The sequence below is a fragment of the Plectropomus leopardus genome, chromosome 22, assembly GCF_026936395.1.
Source record: "Plectropomus leopardus strain MGB_pleo_1.0 chromosome 22, ASM2693639v1, whole genome shotgun sequence".
Lineage (NCBI taxonomy): Eukaryota > Metazoa > Chordata > Actinopteri > Perciformes > Serranidae > Plectropomus > Plectropomus leopardus.
In genome coordinates this window covers 8730259-8747978 of record NC_142197.1, presented here as the reverse complement: position 1 = coordinate 8747978, position 17720 = coordinate 8730259, and the positions used below count along the sequence as shown (strand labels likewise).

At 39.8% G+C, this 17720-nt stretch overlaps 1 protein-coding gene across 6 annotated transcripts in view; it reads right to left on the bottom strand.

Annotated features, from left to right (window-relative positions):
* The window catches only part of anks1b (ankyrin repeat and sterile alpha motif domain containing 1B), a 284427-nt gene that overhangs the window by 94084 nt on the left and 172623 nt on the right, over positions 1-17720 (bottom strand). For all 6 annotated transcript variants that reach the window (XM_042511305.2, XM_088072744.1, XM_088072740.1 and 3 more), the window contains one exon: positions 13109-13295. In XM_042511305.2, coding sequence (XP_042367239.2) covers positions 13109-13295 — 187 coding nt within the window. The remainder of the gene's footprint in view (positions 1-13108; positions 13296-17720) is intronic.

Below are 17720 nucleotides of genomic sequence, written 5' to 3'. Positions count from 1 at the left end.
CATTCTGTTTTGCAGTAACAACTGCTGCTGTAAAACATTTGCCTTTCTTGGTGAACATCAACATTTTCATGGAGGATGCCAAACCTCCCATTTCGTGTCTCTTTTTTGTTATCTACAGCATTTTATTGATTTTGAATATTCATATCTTGCGCTGTAATTTCAAATCAAATGTTAATTTGACTATTTTCTTCTTTTTATCTTCTGTTTTATTGTGTTTTACGCTTATTAAAATCTTGTGTCTTTCTGTGTTGCTCGGTGCTCCTTGTGTATGTTTTCTTAATGACTTTCTATAGAACACTCTGAATTGCCTTGTTGTTCAAAGGTGCAATACAGATAAACTTGCCACGCCTTTATCGTTTCAGTCGTTTTTGAGCCCGTGAATGCAGACAGATGCACAAACACTATAAATACTACACACACAATCTCTCATACAGTGGGATGTCTTCCTCTGTGTGTTTGTGTGTGTTTGTGTCAGTGTGTTTGTGTGTGATGGCAGGAGGAGCTGGGAGATGATCCAAACAACTGATAGCGCCGTGTTCATCACTTTATCTCTGTTGGGGCTGCACTGACTGTTATTAAAAACTACAGAGTAATATCTGAGCTGTCAGTCATCGCAGAGATTTAAGACTGAACCCTGTTTCCTAAGCGCCACCGGCCTGGATAAATCATTATCAGGGTCTAAGCTAGCACTAGGTCGGTGCTAGGCTAAGACTAAGTAAGACTGATGGGCTGCTACTTGGTTTGATGATGAAAGGATATTATTTCAAGTCTAGATCGTTGATTTGAGAAGGTGTTAAGGTAACAGGAAATTCAATGAATTGCATGTGAGAGCTGTGGAAGTGCTGCCTTCAAGTGCTGTTGGAAATGCCACAAGCATTAGCTAAAAGGCATAAAAGCATTCCTAAGTAGCACTGAGTTTCAATTACACCAAAGGTCGGATATTAAGCCCTCATCAGTCCCAGTGACTAGTCAAGATACTACTGCATTAGCAAAAAGCACTGAATATGGAAGTAACGCAAAAACAAACTTTTTAGTCTGAGGGGAGTGAAAAGAGACATATGCTTTTCATAATTTTATGTCATATTAATATATATATATATATAAAACAACACTATTACACTGCTACGTGACTACATCCTGACGTCCGGGAGACATGAAATTGTGGCTACTGGTGTCGTTATTTCACCCCTTTTTGGGTTTAGAACATTCTGAATACTTTGTTTCTAACATGTTTTTCTACCTTCGACACCAGCTGATGTTGATTTGTGATGGATTTTATTCTATCATCATCTGATCGTCTGTTCAATACGTGGTAATGTAAGTGTTTGCATTACACTGCTACATGTAGCTACATGCTAATGTTGGGGAAACATGTAATATTAATTGCAAATGTAAATCTGTTTTAGATTTTGGATCATATTCCTGCTGGGACATGTCCTGTTCTGAAGATTTTGGTATAAGAGCTTTTATGGGTAATCTTTCACCGCAGCTGTCCATTAGAGAGACACTGAGATATGGAGGACCCAGAAATGTTGACCAATCAGAGAAGACTGGACTTTGTCAGGAGGGGGTCTTAAAGATTACAGCTCTAAAACAGAGCATCTCATACTGAGGGTAAATACAGCTCAGACCAAATGACAAAGTCAAAGTATTTTCGACAAAAGCATTTAAACATGTTCCAATACAAACCTAAAATACAAATAAGAACCTGATAATGAGCATGATATGCCCCCTTCAAGGTGCAACAAAGTCAGGTTGACAATTGTTAGGAAATGTGATGTAGTTTAACACAAACTGCTTACTCTAAAGCATTACAGCAGGTTTTGTTTTTTAAAAAAATTGATTATTCATCATTTTCTGTCAAGAGGTCTTCCACAAGATCTAGAAAGTAATCACATAAAGTAATACATATAATCCCCGAATCTGCATCTCTAATTTAATTTATTTCAATGCTGAGTGAAAATTTCACTGGCTTATCATGTTCCAAGATTAAACTGGGGAACAGTTTTCCCTATCTTCATCTTTTTTGCATTTTGTGACTGGATGTGCATGCTAAAAACTCAGCATCAGATCTGTGACACCAGGCCAGCGTTACACAAACGGGTGCAAACAGTCTTAACCCCCTGCTCCTCCTGTGGGCGGCAGGAATGGGAGGGATGGGACTCCCTGCTGAGAGCATTACTTCATGTCTGATAGTATGTATGTCACCCCAGCCTTAAGGTAGCGAGGGGCCAGTCTGTAGATATTGAATCCACACTTTCATTCCTGATTCAAGTACGCAGAGTATATTGCCACGGCAACTGGCTCGTCTCCCGCGGTAACCTATTTTTCAAGTCTCCTGAAGTTGGGAGTGACAGCAGTCTCTCACTACACTCATTGAAATTCCATTTGTGTGTGTGTGTGTGTGTGTGTCAGTGTGTACTGTAAGTGTGAGACGGAGAGGGACAGTGAGAGTTAAACAAGATTGTCACCAATAAACTGTGTGTTTGTGTGTGTGTGTGTGTGTCTGTGTGTGTGTGTGTGTGTGTGTGTGTGTGCATGCGTGTGTGGGATGCATGTGCGCATGTGTTTGTATCTCAGCCCTGAATGAGCATGTGTGGTTATTTTGCTTTGGTGAGGACATATAAATATATTTGAGATGCAACACATCAGACTGTGTTAGGGACAAAACACCCAGAATTCATTTCCATCATTGTCACAGGTAGCATGACAAAACACTCATAAGAATAAAATGTACTCCATAAATCTGCACTTTATTCAGTCCACTCAGGTCCGTTATTGTCCTCGTCACTACTGCTGAATGGGATCAACAGAGGGATGAGTTCCTCTCCGCACCTGACTGAATTCTACTCTCTGTTTTGTTGTTTGGATTTGAGTCTGCGTGTCTGTGTGAGCCTCTTTTGTGTTCAGAGTTTCTTAACATGACTCACCATCACGTACAGATATGCTAGCAGCTCCGTGAAGCTGTACTTGAGCACAGCACTTCTTTAAGATAACTGCTGCCATCAGTGTGCTAACATGTTTACAATAACAACAGTAACATGCTGATGTTAAAGTAACATTATGCAAGATTTTCCTAAAAAACAATGTTTGGACTCAGATAAAAGTAAGCATCATGTATGACCCAGTAGTAGTGTGTGACAGTGTATTTATCTGCATAGACTCTGACTGTATTTTCTTCTTAATTTGCTATTTTCAAGACATTTATCAGCTGCAATCTTTTCCAATAACAGCATGATGTCAGGACTTTACTAAAGGGTAGCGACCAGGCGCCCAACAAAAATTGCAAACACAGTGCTGAAAAAACCCCACTGCAAATACAGTGAGGCGATTCGCCCTGTGGAGAAAGCTTGTTCCACAATGATAATGAAGTTAGTGTTGGTTTCACTTTCACCAGTCTCTATCAATCTGCAACCTTACAGTCTTATCCAATCGCTGCAACTTTATTGCAAATTTTACCTTTTAAGATTGTTAAAATCTAATTTCATTGTAGAGCTGTGTGCAGTGTATTGATTCGCTCGAGCTGTGTGCAGTGTATTGATTCGCTCAGTCTTTCCCTCTGTTTATCATGAGATTACTAATTCTAGGAGTGTGAGCTCTGGGCCTGGCAGAGTCACTTACACAGTGACAGGGCTAACTTGTAGCATAACACGGCTAAAATCACCCAATGGTTATTAACTGGTTTGATGATGAAGTTGAGCTGTTTTAGTGTCATTGTGAAATTAACGGCTCTGTTTTGGATGTTAACTACTGCTGCCGGGCCTCTGCCCATGCAGCAAAATATTACAAGTATGAATAACATCAAGTTGTGACATGTTAGCTCTTGCTAATCGGGCAGAGACATGAGGAGGAGAGTGGCTCACATAGACAGTTCTTCAGTACCGTGTCGGCAGCAACAGCTGATCACAGATGATTATCTGTTTACCCCACCCTACAATAATGAGCAAAGAATATGTGACAGAACTTTTTGCAATTTTCAATTGCCTTCACAATGTCATTGAGAAAATAAAACAATGCATTTGAGGCTGTAAACAATCCCAAAAACAGACTGCAAAATCCTGGAGAAAATGAATAGTGGCTTGCTGTGTTTACAAAAAGTAACCATCAATTCCTAATAATATACCTTTAAGCTGTTTTATGAAGTTCACTATAAAAGTTAAGCATGTTAGCATTTTTTAATTAGCACTAAATATAAAGTACAGCTGAGGCTGATGAGAGTGTCGTTAGTTTTGTAGGTATGTGGCTGTAAATCAAATTATTAGACAAATTAAATCAAACACACATCACTGTCTAGCAGAAATGCCTGAGGTCAAAACTGAACAATACAAGCGCATAGAACGTGTGATCAAAACAATCCTGCTTATCAATGGAAATTTGGAGGTAATTAGAGCTACATCTCTGAGGGCCGCACAGTTTGGAGAGGACATTTTACTACAAAGACCGGTGGTGCCCGAACGTATTCTGTATCAGAGAGGTGCATACAAGGACGACTGATTGTAAGAAACAATAAGACTCAACACCACTGACTAAAAAGTGTCCCAAAAATTGAATCACTTAGAAGCTTCACAAAGAGACGGTATTCTGCAAAGACAGAAACAAAACCCCATAAACAAGAAAATTGCTGGATTTGTCTCTACTTTTCTCCTTCTCTCTCCCACCTGTGAAATTTGACTTAACAGCTTTCATCGTTGATTGATCCTCTTTCACCCTTGAGTGCAAAAGTGCAGAAAGAGCTATAATTTCATCACATTTGCCTTCTGCCACACAACAGGGGGGAGGCAAACATTCAGCACATTCAACCTGGGTAGAACAGCAGGGAAAATTCCTGCCATTTTATGTAAAGTGAGAGCAAGTCTACCGACAGTCGCAATGCTTTTCTGCTTATTGCAAAATGAGGAGAAAAAGAGGGAAAACTATGTTATGCAGGAAAGGTTGTTTGCAATCATGTGACTATTATGACAAATTCAGATGAAGAAAAGGAAGAAATAAATTCATATACTGCATGGCTTGGAAGTTGGCAGTACGGTAAATGCAATTACATTGAGCCACACACACACATTCACACATGAGTGGCCTAAGCTACCAAACAAGGTACCACCTGTTACTCAGTTTAGACTGAGTCACACACACTAACACGGCGATGACACAGTCATAAGGAGCAATTTCGGGTTCAGCTTCTTGCCCTAGAATTCTTTCATATGCAGACTGGAGGAGCTGGGGGCGGCCAGTCTTCCGAAAAGGGGATAACCTGCTTCTGAGCCGCAGTCGTCAGTAGTTATCTTGTTGGATGTGATTCATTCATCCAAAGCTGGCACGACTGTTGTTATAAATTACATTTTAACGTCACTCTGCCAGCTGATTAAAGCATACAATTACTACAACTATTTTGTACGTGGTTGGGTCCAAGACTTTATCGACCAACATCTTGTTTTTGGCCGAGTGAGTAAATGTGCTTGAGTATAACTGTTTTTTTTATATTTCAACTCTGTACCCAGATGCACAACTGTCCGGCTAGTGTTACTAGCTAATGTTAGCTAACTCAAGAGACTTTTTTTCTACTTACTACTTGCCTGATCGTTCCCAAAGGTCTGCTGAAACAGCACATTGTAATTGCATCCAACTCAAAGAATGCTGAACACTTAGAAATTGTGACATGACTAAGGATGGAGGTTTATTATCGACATCTGCCGCTGATTCTCAGTGAGTTTTTTTTCTTTTACTTCTCCACTTCACTTTCTTCTACTCTTGGGACTTAAAGAGGCCTTTGTTCTTTCCAATTTTGACTAAATGGAACAGTTGTAAACAGCGCAAATCATTGGCATTTGCGCAGTGTTTTTAGTCTTTGCCTCCACTTGCATGCCCTCCATTTGGACACCACGCTAATATATGACTTTATTTGCAAAAAAAGCATTTGCTGGCTAATTTTTGTCAACAGCATCGCCAAAAAAAGAAATATGAAAGCCATTACCAGGATGGTGTTTTGTTTTGCTATATTCAGCACTGTGTCTGCGATTTTTCTAACATCCCCTTGGATGCGTGCTGCATACTGTCAGGCACTTGGTTGCTGCCTTTTTTAATAACTTCACCTGCATGCCAATTTAGGAAAATCTTGCATAGAATACCTTTCAGGCATGGTTATAATTAAATATGTAAATGGTCATTATCAGTGGCCACAAATTAGGTTTATTACATTAAGCTTTGGGCTATACTGAACACACAAAAAGGAAATGGCTTCAAATGTGATTGTACATGACAAAAAGGAAAGGGCAAAGCTGAGGTGTCCATGAGAAAATCCATGTGTATATGGGCATGTGTGTGCACGACTGTCACATTAACGCTACAAACAAAGGCGCTGCTGACTTTGAGTATGACTTAATGATCAAGCGCAGCAGGCTGACAAACCTATTGTGCATTTGCGCAGAAGGGTGTGCACAGAGTTGTGAGCTGATGTCAAGGTACAAGTGGAGCGTGTGATATTTCAGAACAAAAGGACTGAATCAAGCACTGGAGGTTTAATGAACTTAGGTCTTTCAAGTAAACACACAGCCGGTGCCGCACTCACACACATACGGAGCAGCTTTGCCATTTATGGCTCATTAACTATAAGAGCTCATCGATCACTCTGCCCCTTTGTGGCAGTTTTTTTGCATTATGAAGAGAGTATGATGTCATGTTATTTCAGGCAGCTGTTTTTCCACAACTAATTAAGACAATTTAATTTTCTTACAGTAATTTAAAAGTCTTACATGTCAGAAAAAACGTGAGAAATTTTATGTATGTAGATCAAATGAGTATTTCATAAAGCGAGGCTAAGTGTGTTAGTCAGAGAGAGTCTGAAATGCTAAACACCGCAGATAAAACATAGTGTACCCAGCCTGATGTGGAGATCTGGACTAGAATGACGTTAATCAGGGTAAGCAGGATGAAGTGTTGTCCTATAAAACATAAAGCCAGAGAGAAGTCCACCAAAAATCCCTGTAGCAAACTGCAAAGTGCATTTAACCTGCCTGCTGTAATCACATTAGTATGAGGTTGTGGCTTGCTTTTAAATGCTTGTTGTGTGTGCTGGAGAAGTAGCAGCAAGCATGACAAGAGACTACAATTTTGGCTAACATGTTGCCTTTTAACATATTGAGCAGGATTAACATCAGCACTCATTTGGAGCAGTACTTCTGGCTACCTGACAAATCTAACTCAAATATTAACGTTCCTTTTAACTTTGTTTTGTTCTCCACCAACTCATAAGGTAAACATCTAGCTCTTTAGCTGCCAAGTGCTCCATTATGTGCTCCAGCTAGTCGCTAATAGGGCTTTTCCACTGGCACTTTTGCTCACACCAAGTCAAACTATTTTGTGTTTATTTGCTTTTCAATTACCAGTTAAAACACGCTATGTTGTGCCAAGCTTGCCCCCAAGATGGACCACCTCTAGAGTCACGTCAAAGCACATCCAAGCAAGTCGCGGTGTTGTCAGATGGTCTTCGCCATCACTTAGGGATAATTCGGCATCAACATTCAGTGACGATTCTAGATCCACTCAGAGATCCCGTTTCTATACTTCAAGCAATAGGTGGTAGATGCCGAGCAAAATCGAAACAACAGCCATAAAACCCATGACATTAAGCAGCTGGCTACAAACAAAAGTTGCAAAGTGCAACAGTAAACAATGCTGAAAAGGGCACTGCTCATGAACACCATCAACTCAAGACGAGCATCATCAGTTAAAAGCACAACTTTAAGTGGGTAGCCCTTTTGTATGGAGATGCAAATCTTTGCCATGCTGGGCTGATGAGCTGGGTCAAACCACGTCAAGCCAAGACAGAAAATGTGTATAAAGAAGGGTTATAACTGTGTCTGTCTTACATTAAGGGCTTAGCAGATTCATCTGAGCTTTTTCTCTACAAACAACTTCCTGCTGCTTGTGAGAGCAGAAAAACCAAATCAAAACATTTAAGTTTTAGTCTGTAAAACAGAAAATAACACACACATACACACACACACACACACACACACACAAAAAAAAAAAAGCTAAAAAGCTATAAACTGGCCCATTGCTTACATTAGAACAATGATTAGTGGAGCTTCAAATATTGTTGTGATAGGCAAAAAAACATTAGAACGTGTCCCATGTTGTATTAACCAGGTGTGTATGAGAAGCTGTGAGGTGTCGCAGCAACTTAAAAGCCTCCAGATGAATAATACAGACCTGCAGGTTTGTGCCTGTTTGTTACTGACTTGTCGCAGGGGGCACTGCATAATTCATGGAGGACAACTGCGTCTACAGTTGCACTGCTTTTGCATAACACTGCATTGCACTTGGCACTGTGCACCGAGGGCACTGAGGGAATATCTTCTCCGGCAATGTCCAACATTACGTAAACTGTAGTTCTGTAGCATCAACAGCAGCACCAGTGATGGATCGGGTTATAAATAGGCCTCCTTTTTATCCAACTGCCCACGCAGGTGGCTGACACCTGCATACTGTGCTGCAGGGCCGGAGATTTATGTATAAATGTTGGGTTGGAGTCGAAGAGCGGTTCAGGATTTTTAGGAAGAAAATGCAAGGAATAAAAAAGAGAGAGACGAATATTGTGAGGAAGGAAGGAAAGACCTTTTATGGTGTGCAGGCAAGAAAAAAAATGTTTCCTTCACTTTCTTGTCCTCATTTCTCTATCCAACCCCTTGAAATCTCACATTTCATTTCTCCATTTTCATGATTTTCGTTCATCATCAGCTCCCCCCACCCTGCAACGTTAGACTCTCATTCTCTCTCTCTCACCCACTCTCTTTCTCACTGGCATCCTTTGAATTCTGTGACTCTTTGCCTTCTGTACCCACATACATATATACTCCCTCTTTCTCTCATTCTCTCTCTCTCTCTCTGTCTCTCTTTCTGTAAGCCACTTGTTACCATGGAAACCCCACAATGGGCCTTATAAAGCTAATAAGTAGAGAGAGCAGGAGGGATGAGCAGAGTAGCAGAAAAAAGAAGGAGGAGGGGAATAAAATAGAGAAAAAATTAAATGGAAAAATAAATTGGTGCCAATCTATTCCTGGTGTTGGATCTTCAGGCAAGGAGAGCGAGAGAGACACACACAAAATACACGTACACATATTACTATGAGTGCTTTGCAGTTTCCGGATGTAAATGTACTTTTTACCTGTTTTGACAGCGGTGTTACAGCAAATCATCTGACAGCAGAGATTCAAAGTGAACTCTAATCAAATTTAAAGAGAGGAAGAGGAGAGGACAGTTTTTCCTCCACTGGTGCGAGTTGCACAGCTTTTGCATCAACAGTCAACCTCAAGCAAAAATCATAGGAACATTTCAAATGCTGCAAATAATATTATACAAGTAGAGTGTTTGGGTTAAATTTAGGAAAATCCAAAAAGAGAGGAAAAATAATAACTGACTTGCAACTTGTTACTGTTAGGTAATGCTGGTGACAGTTAATGTTTTTAACTGACGATAAAGATAAAGATAAAGATAAAGATAAAGATGCACTAAATAGGAGTGAAATACAGAAAAATTTCTGGGTAGTTTGTGCCACAAAAATATCCAAATATCTAATCTGTAGTGCTATTTATAAACATGTATTGTTTTGGTGTTGGAGATATTGGCCATAGAGATGTCTGCCTTGTCTCAAATATAAATCTAGATGTCATTATCAGAAAATGTCCCTCTTTTATTTAAAAACATAGCAAGGAGTATGAATGCAAATAAGATATACTACCCATAGCTATCCATACTAAATACATGGAAACTAATCACCAGCATCACTATTAAAGCATCTTCTTCGTCATAAAATTCTCATGTATCTACAACTTAGCAGTCCCAAAATGACTTTGATAAGTAAACTGACAGTAAATTGAGCAAGTGTGGAGCTTTTCAACACTGTGATCAATAACTGCTCCTCAGTCTGTCCTTAGATGACATTAGCCAGACATCAGTGTCAGGCCCTTGAGTCATTATGTAGGTTTAACAGGGAAATAACACACTCCCGGTTACATAAATGCCAGGCGATGCTTCAATGAGAATAGTAGATGAAGATGTCTCATTCAGTTTTACATCACTATGTGTGTGTGTGTGTGTGTGTGTGTGTGTGTGTGTGTGTGTGTGAGTGTGTCTGTGTGAGTGCGCACACCTGTGGATTGATAACGAATGTGCATTTCGTTCTAGGCACTACACAGATGAAAGACTAGATGGGCCTCTGAACTGCTCCTGGATGACACACACACACATCCACACACACACACACACTCACAAAGAGAGAAAAACCCTCCCTGGTCGACTTCCCCTGTTCTGCCTCGTCTGTCAGAGCCTGATATCAGCGGGGTGTTAGGGACAGTTGGACTGAAACCCAGGTGAGAGAAGGAAGTATTCATAACCACGTCAGCAGTTAACTATCGCTACGGCCACCAATTTGCCATGACAACAAGGAATCTCGTCGCTATGGCAACGCATAAAGCGAGTGACTAGGAAGTGACACAAAGGAAACGGAGGTCTGGAGCAAAGTGTGGCACCGGGATACCGAGGAGTTCAGATGAAACTAACAGTGTTTCATCTGTTCTGACAGTAAAAGAGACTCCCAGCGAGACTAATAGAGCATCTTTTGCTGCTGTCTTGGAGAGTTTTTAAGATATCTGGTAGAGTTTTCAGCTGAAAGTGCTCGTTTGCATCCTAATTTCCAAGCCGAACACATGAGAGATTAAGATTGAGTGAGATTAATATACTTGATAATTTCAGTTTTTACCTCAAAAACTTTTGAAATAATAGTATATAAAAAAAACATTAATTTCAATGGAATCACTGTAATTCGGGTAATAACTGACGGTTAGCATGGTAGGTTGAAGTGCTATTGTGACTGACGTGCACTAGCATATTCCCAGGTAGCACGCCAGCTACAGTAGCACTGCAAGTATGCACCATATCACTTTCTGACGGCACCCATTATTTTTACCTGCTTTGGCACTTAGTGGTTATATAAGCCCTTTACTTAATGGAGTATGGTATTGTTAAAAAGATAACAATACCAGTACAAATATTACTACGAATAGACGGATTAGTTTTGGTTTAACAAATGTTTTATTGCTATATTTCAGACTTGAACATTTTTTTAAAATAAAAGAATCAATAGTAAAGTAAAATAAAAAGTCTCTGTTAAAAATATCGGAGATAAAAACACTGATAAAACCTACTGATATCAGAGACGACACCTCGCTCAATATTTTTAAAAGAAAACTATGCAAAATGCATTTTATACACTATCTTTAGCTTTATTTTTCTTAATATTATCTCAGTGGGTTTTATTTTCCATCTTATGTTATGTATCGGTGCATTCTATTTTTGTCCTTATTTTTTAATCTTACTTTTACTAGTATCATCAAGTGGGTTTTATCTTTTCTTATTTTTACATGCGTTTTTTTATATGTCTTAATGTCTTTTAATGTGAGGGACTTGGTGCATGTCATTTTAATTGTTGTAAAGCAGGCTGGGCTGCATTTCTTGTATGTTTTATACAAATAAAGTGTATTATTACTATCAGTATTATTATTATTATCATTAAATGTATATGGTATGATAATCTTCAACTTTCATATCACAGTGCACCCAGCCTTAATACTGATGCTCTTCCACCGAGGAAAAACCCCAGTAGGTCTAACATTAATAAGGCATGTTGTGCGGCCATACATCTGTCAGACCCACAGGACTTTTTCTAAAGGTCAAAACCCTGAGAGGAATTATTATTAGTGCTCACATACTGTAACACCGAAGGCTGAAATCATGGGTAAAAAAAAGCCAATATGACAAAAACTTTAAAATTATTTCTGAAACTTGCCTATATTTGGTCAATTTCAGCCTGATATAGAATCGTATCTTTATTTCCCCTGAGACAAAGATATTTCAGTTTTCATGGTGAGCCCTCCACTCCTCCCACAGTCCATCAGAGTCCAGCAGCTCTCTCGAAGAGCTGTTGTTAGCCTTTAAGGTGTTTGCCTCTTGGCTCAAGTATGACAGCAGTGGAAATATGATTTTAGTTTCCTGGAGCCAAGAGCAAGAGGGTCAAAGTTTAATTTGGTTTCCAGGCTGAAAGAGTTTAAACAATACCAGCACTGAGGCAACAAAGAAAGTGAATGACACAAGAGGCTTCGACACTAGCCATAAAAACTATATAGCTTGAGCAGCTTTATAATAATCAAGACAGCTAACAAATGAACGCACCACAAGGCCAAAGGTGGTGTGTTGTACAAACACTCAATAAATTGACCTTCAGAGTGATTGTGTGCACATGTATTATTGATACCATAACTGAATGGTGCTGAAATAACCTCACCACTCACCAAGTAACCAGCAATCGAATGAACATGATATATGTCAGATTCTACAAAGATCTCCCATTTTGGACTGACTAGTTTATATCAGGGTTCTTACACCTTTTTAGCAATAAATGTCAAGGACCTTTCTATGACTTTGAGGCAAACTCAACTGTACATTCTCTGAAACGAGAATAGATACGCCTTATTGGTTCTGTTTCATTACTACATAAATAAATTTAAAATATATATTATTTAAAAAAAGGATTAAAACAGAGTATTTAAATATAACTCATATTTAGTTCATATTTAGTTTTCCAAAACTTTTCCAGGGCTGGAAATTGTTATTTGCAAATTCTGTGACTTTTCCAGGTTTTTCATGACTGTATAAACCCTGTTCCATTCATTCCACGTCTAACTGCAATGCACTCTCTGTCCATAAACGTTCCTTAGAGAAATAACTGTTTTAAACTGTACAATGCAACTACTATTATTCCAGAGATCTCGAGCATTAAGTGCGTATCTTCACAGCCTTGAATGACAACAATCAATCCTAAAGTCTAAAGTTTGCTTGGCGTCCACACAGCAAAGTCAAGAGACCTGACATTACAAGTTTTCATATTGTGAAATTCCCCTTGAGAAAATATTTGTGTTTCTGCTGATCCTCCTCTTCGGGGAGAAGAGAGGTCAGGATAGAGTGTATTTCAGCAGAGCCAACACTCACTCACTCTCCTGGCTGAATGACAGCTTTTAAAATCACCCTCCCACCCTCCTGCCCGTTTCGCGACTCTTACCTGCGAGCTGACAGTCGTCGTTGGAGCCCGCCGAGTCCTCCTGGTTGGGGCTGAGCGGCGGGCTGGCAGGCGGGCTGGTGCTGAAGCTGGCGTAGCCCAAGGATGAGCTCACCTCGCTGGGCTCGCAGCTGTGGTTGACCGGCCTCTGGACGTCCAGGGATGAAGACAGAGAGGTGCGCTGCTTGGGCTGGATACAAGACAGGAGGAGACGATAAAAGTAATTGTTTTGGGTTGCTTTGGAAGAGCTTCACAGGAACTGAATTTTGGCTTCCAATCTGGACTACATCAAATAAACAATGACAGCCTGCCAATTAAACACTTCCTGTGAGAAATTATGGTGCTGTCACATTCTACCTTCAAGATGATTGGTGTCACTTAAGTATTATATTGCTGATTTTATTCTATTATAATTTCTCATAATTTCAGACTAATTCACTCTGACACCTGGATGTGTGTGTGATGTAATAAGATGTATAGATGGAGTTTATGTAATGTAAAATTGGAATTAAAGTATGAACAAGAGACAGACAAACAGAGATATGGACAGTCAGATACCAGAGAGGGAGTCATAATGATTGCTTTGCCTACAGCAAGTGAAAGAGTGAGACAGAGTGTTAGAGAAAGCGAGGCAGAGGACAACTGAAACTGTAGACTGGCATCTGGTAAACACTTCTTACATAATGAGGCATTTGCAGCTCTCAACAACCTGCTGCTATGCTTCATAAACAGCTCAGGCAGTCAAAACCCTGCTGCTGTGTGCGCTTGCATGTGTGTGGGCGTGCATGTGTGTGTGTGTACATGTCGAAGAACGTAGGCAAAGTGAATCAATGCAGCTAGAACCTTAAAGGGAAAATAACATCCTGAAATGTTGACAGGCATGACAGGACAACCTTCACGAGACCTTCACTGTCTTGTATGTCACTCAAGGCACAAACCTGACCCCTGGGAGAGAAAGAGATGGAGTGGGAGGTTATGAGAGGAAATGAAAGCGGAGGAGAAGAGAGCGCTCCTCTCCGTGCACGGTGCACTCAAATTGGGCCTTGAAGAGTCTTCAGATCGACTGAACGAAACTGAGGTGAAAAACAAAAGCAAAACGAGAGCGGGGGAACAGGTAGAACAAGAGAATGGTGTGAAAAATGAAAGAGAATTGGACAGGGAGAAATGAAAATCAGTGGGTGGAAAGGTGGAAAGACAATAATGAGGGAAAATGGATGCACCAAAAAGGTAACAGGAAGGAACAAAGAACCGAGGAAATAATAGAGGTAAGAACTTTATGGAGAAGACGGATGTTGGGCGAGACAGAATGGAGCTAAAAAGGTAGGAATGAAGGGAGGAAACAAGTACAGTAGAGTAATAAGACAGAAAGGACATGGTCACAACAATAAATCAGTGAGGAAGATTAAAAAAGCAGGATTTAGGATGGAAGGAGGTGGAAGAAGGAGGTCAACAATTAAAGTTAATAAGCAATTTGTCTTACAATATTTTACACATAAAAAATAAATGTGTGACTACAGAATGATTGTGTGCATGTACAAAAGAAAAAAATGAATGTGCAGAGCAAGCTATATAACGTTTAACCTGCGTATCATAGTCAATCTTTACAGTCAGTGCTGCACAAAAAAGGCTAACCTTAACCATTACTGGCATTTTTGCTTGTGTTCATTTCTTTTCCTGAGTGCTTGATAAGTTAATGCGAGTTCTCAAATCTGGAAATTACTTACAATATCCATCCCTTGTACAGACATGAGAGAGGTATCGATCCTGTCAGCAAAGACTTGGCAATAAGGTGATTTAGGGCATTCTTTAACATTCCCACTAAAGAAAAAAAACAGCCTTAAATGGTAACCCTACAATTTCTGTACATCTGTATTACTTTCAAGGTCACTTTGGTCATGACTGTGTGTTTTTTTTTCAGTGAATAATTGGATGAACAAAGGTTACATGACGACATACTCACACACACAGTTTGGTATCAGTCAGTCAAAGAGAGAGTGTTTCTGGCCTCAGCATTTTTAGCTTTTATAAATGAAGAAATCCAGTAAATAAGAAACACAGACACTTAAGTTCTAACCAAAGTAGCTTCAACAGACCAGAAAGCAGCACAGACACAGCACTAAGATCATCTTTTTTTCTTGCTCTTCTGGGAGTAACACCATAGCTGCAGTGTCCCTTGGAGACCTGGGATGCTTAAAGGACCAATGCATCAACCAAACAAGATCTCAACAGCCCAGACAGGCAACAGGGAATAAGACGATGATGCATGAACCCGACAGGGAGTCACCCTTACTGGGCCACGGGGAGGAAACATTACACAAGCTTGCTGTAAAAAAAAACGTGTATTTTCTTTTGAATGTCAAAAGAAATACAAATCAATCCAAATCATTGCAAATTTGTATGTCCTCTTTGTAATCAAAAGCATTGATGACCTTTGGTGACGAAACAAAGTCAAACATACTGATATTAAACCACTTCACACAAAGAACTCGCATGAAAACAGAACCTGTGGTGTTTACTTTGCCGCAGGCTTAACAACTTACAAAAAAAAACGACCCAAAAATAAATGAGATGAAACAGCAATCAACGCAGAATGATGGAACTGCTGTAATGTGACTCTGTGGTGTTTCAAAGTGGGAGGTTGACGCCGCGCTCGTGTTTTCTTTTGCGAAGCATCTAATGTTTAATGAGTTTAATTTGCAACTTCAACTTCTTCTGTTCATCCTTTAAGCATCTCTTTATTCCAGCACTTATCTCTGCCTTGTCTCTGTGTATTTGGGTTCTGCGTCGTTCGAACAACTGCAGGCGTCTTCTTTCTGGACTCGTGCTCATTAGGAGCTCACACATGCACACTGACACACATGCCGATACGTACCGCAAAACATACACACGTACTGTAGCTCTGGCTGAGGCTTAGCGTTAACAATGCAAACAGGCAGCAGGCTAATGAACATGTCATGGCCGACTGGAAGGGTATTAATGAGCACAGACACACAGATGCACACACAACCTCACACACACACGCAGGCAGGTCCTCCATGCTTCACTAAACTATAGCAAAAGACACTTTCCTGGCTGTAAATGCATCCCTGGGGGAAAATATGTCGTTTAACACTTCACTAATGTGTGTGCGCGTTTGTGCTTGGGCACTAATAAATGACACACCCATTAAAAAAAAGTGTGACACCTCACCTAAATGAGGTGAGATATGCTCTGCAGCTTAAATTTGCTTGCAAACATTGAAAAGTGTGCATTTCTGTGTGCATCTGAGGAATTGTGTGCTGAATTATGAATGACAGAATAATCATTTATGATAAAATGATCATGATTAAAATATCTGTAGGGGCGATGATAAACTAGAATTACCGCCTCTTGGGTGTATGCAAATCTGATAAGTTACATAGTCACAGTTTGCATACATGTCTGTCTGGATTAATATTCAACCATGACATTTGCTGATGCTTCAAATATGGATGCTGCTGCAAAGAAGCTAAAAATTTTAAGACATGGATGCTTCACAAACATTTTCAACCCCGAGACACACAAGTTTCCTACAATCAGCACAGTTTCAAGGTGGACACCCAAGATTAATGTCACTAATTCAGTATGTGTCCAAATATCTCCTCTTCTGCTCCTGAGCATGGCTTTGAGTAATGGCCAGAGAAGTGTTTTCGTCAAATATTATGATGTCACAGTGAAGCTGACCTTTTACCATTTGGTTACAAGATAGCATCGCTTCATAATTATATCTTATTTGATATGTGTGTGAAATTTTGTCAGAATTAGCACATGAGTTCTTGAGTTATGGCCATATGACCAAATATGGAAAAAATTACTCAAGATGTTGCAATCACAAGAATAAGACCGATAAGGCCACAGTGACCTAGACCTTTGACCACTAAAATCTGATTAGTACATTAATGAGTCAAAGTGGACGTTTGTGCCATATTTGAAGAAATTCCTTCAAGATGTTCTCAAAAGATTTGAAATATATACGGATGAGGTCACAGCAGCTTTGACCACCATAATCTACTGAGTTCACTGTTGAGTCTGAGTGGATGTTTGTGGCAAATTTGAATGTTTATGAGATATTGCGTTCATGAGAATGGGACAGACAGATGGATAAACAATCCAAAAACATAATGCCTCTAGCCACGGCGATTGCCTGCGTGAAAGCATAAAAAAACATAATGTGTGTTGATTGTACCAGAGAGCGTGGGGTCATTTATTCAAAATTTTGTTATTTCCATTAAATCTCTTAAGTGGCTGACTGATTTAGTAATTTAACATGAGCAGGGGATTGAGAGGTAATTACCATAATGGTTTCATATTTTCATTTGTTAGAGCAACTTCTCTTCAGTTAAAAGTTGCCCAGAGTGAAAGATGCTGTGCATGGAGCAATGCACATTTCTTTTGTAGCCAGTGTTTTTTTTTTACTTTTTTCATTCTTCCCCTATTCTCCTTTGTCTTTAATTCAGTGGCTTCACACATTCACAGCAAGATGTAAACACACAAACTCAGAGGGCATAAAGCTGAGAAGAGCAGGCGACACATCAAGAGAATAAAAAATAAAAGAAGTAAACATCCAAACCCTCTTTGTCCCCACACACACCCAAAA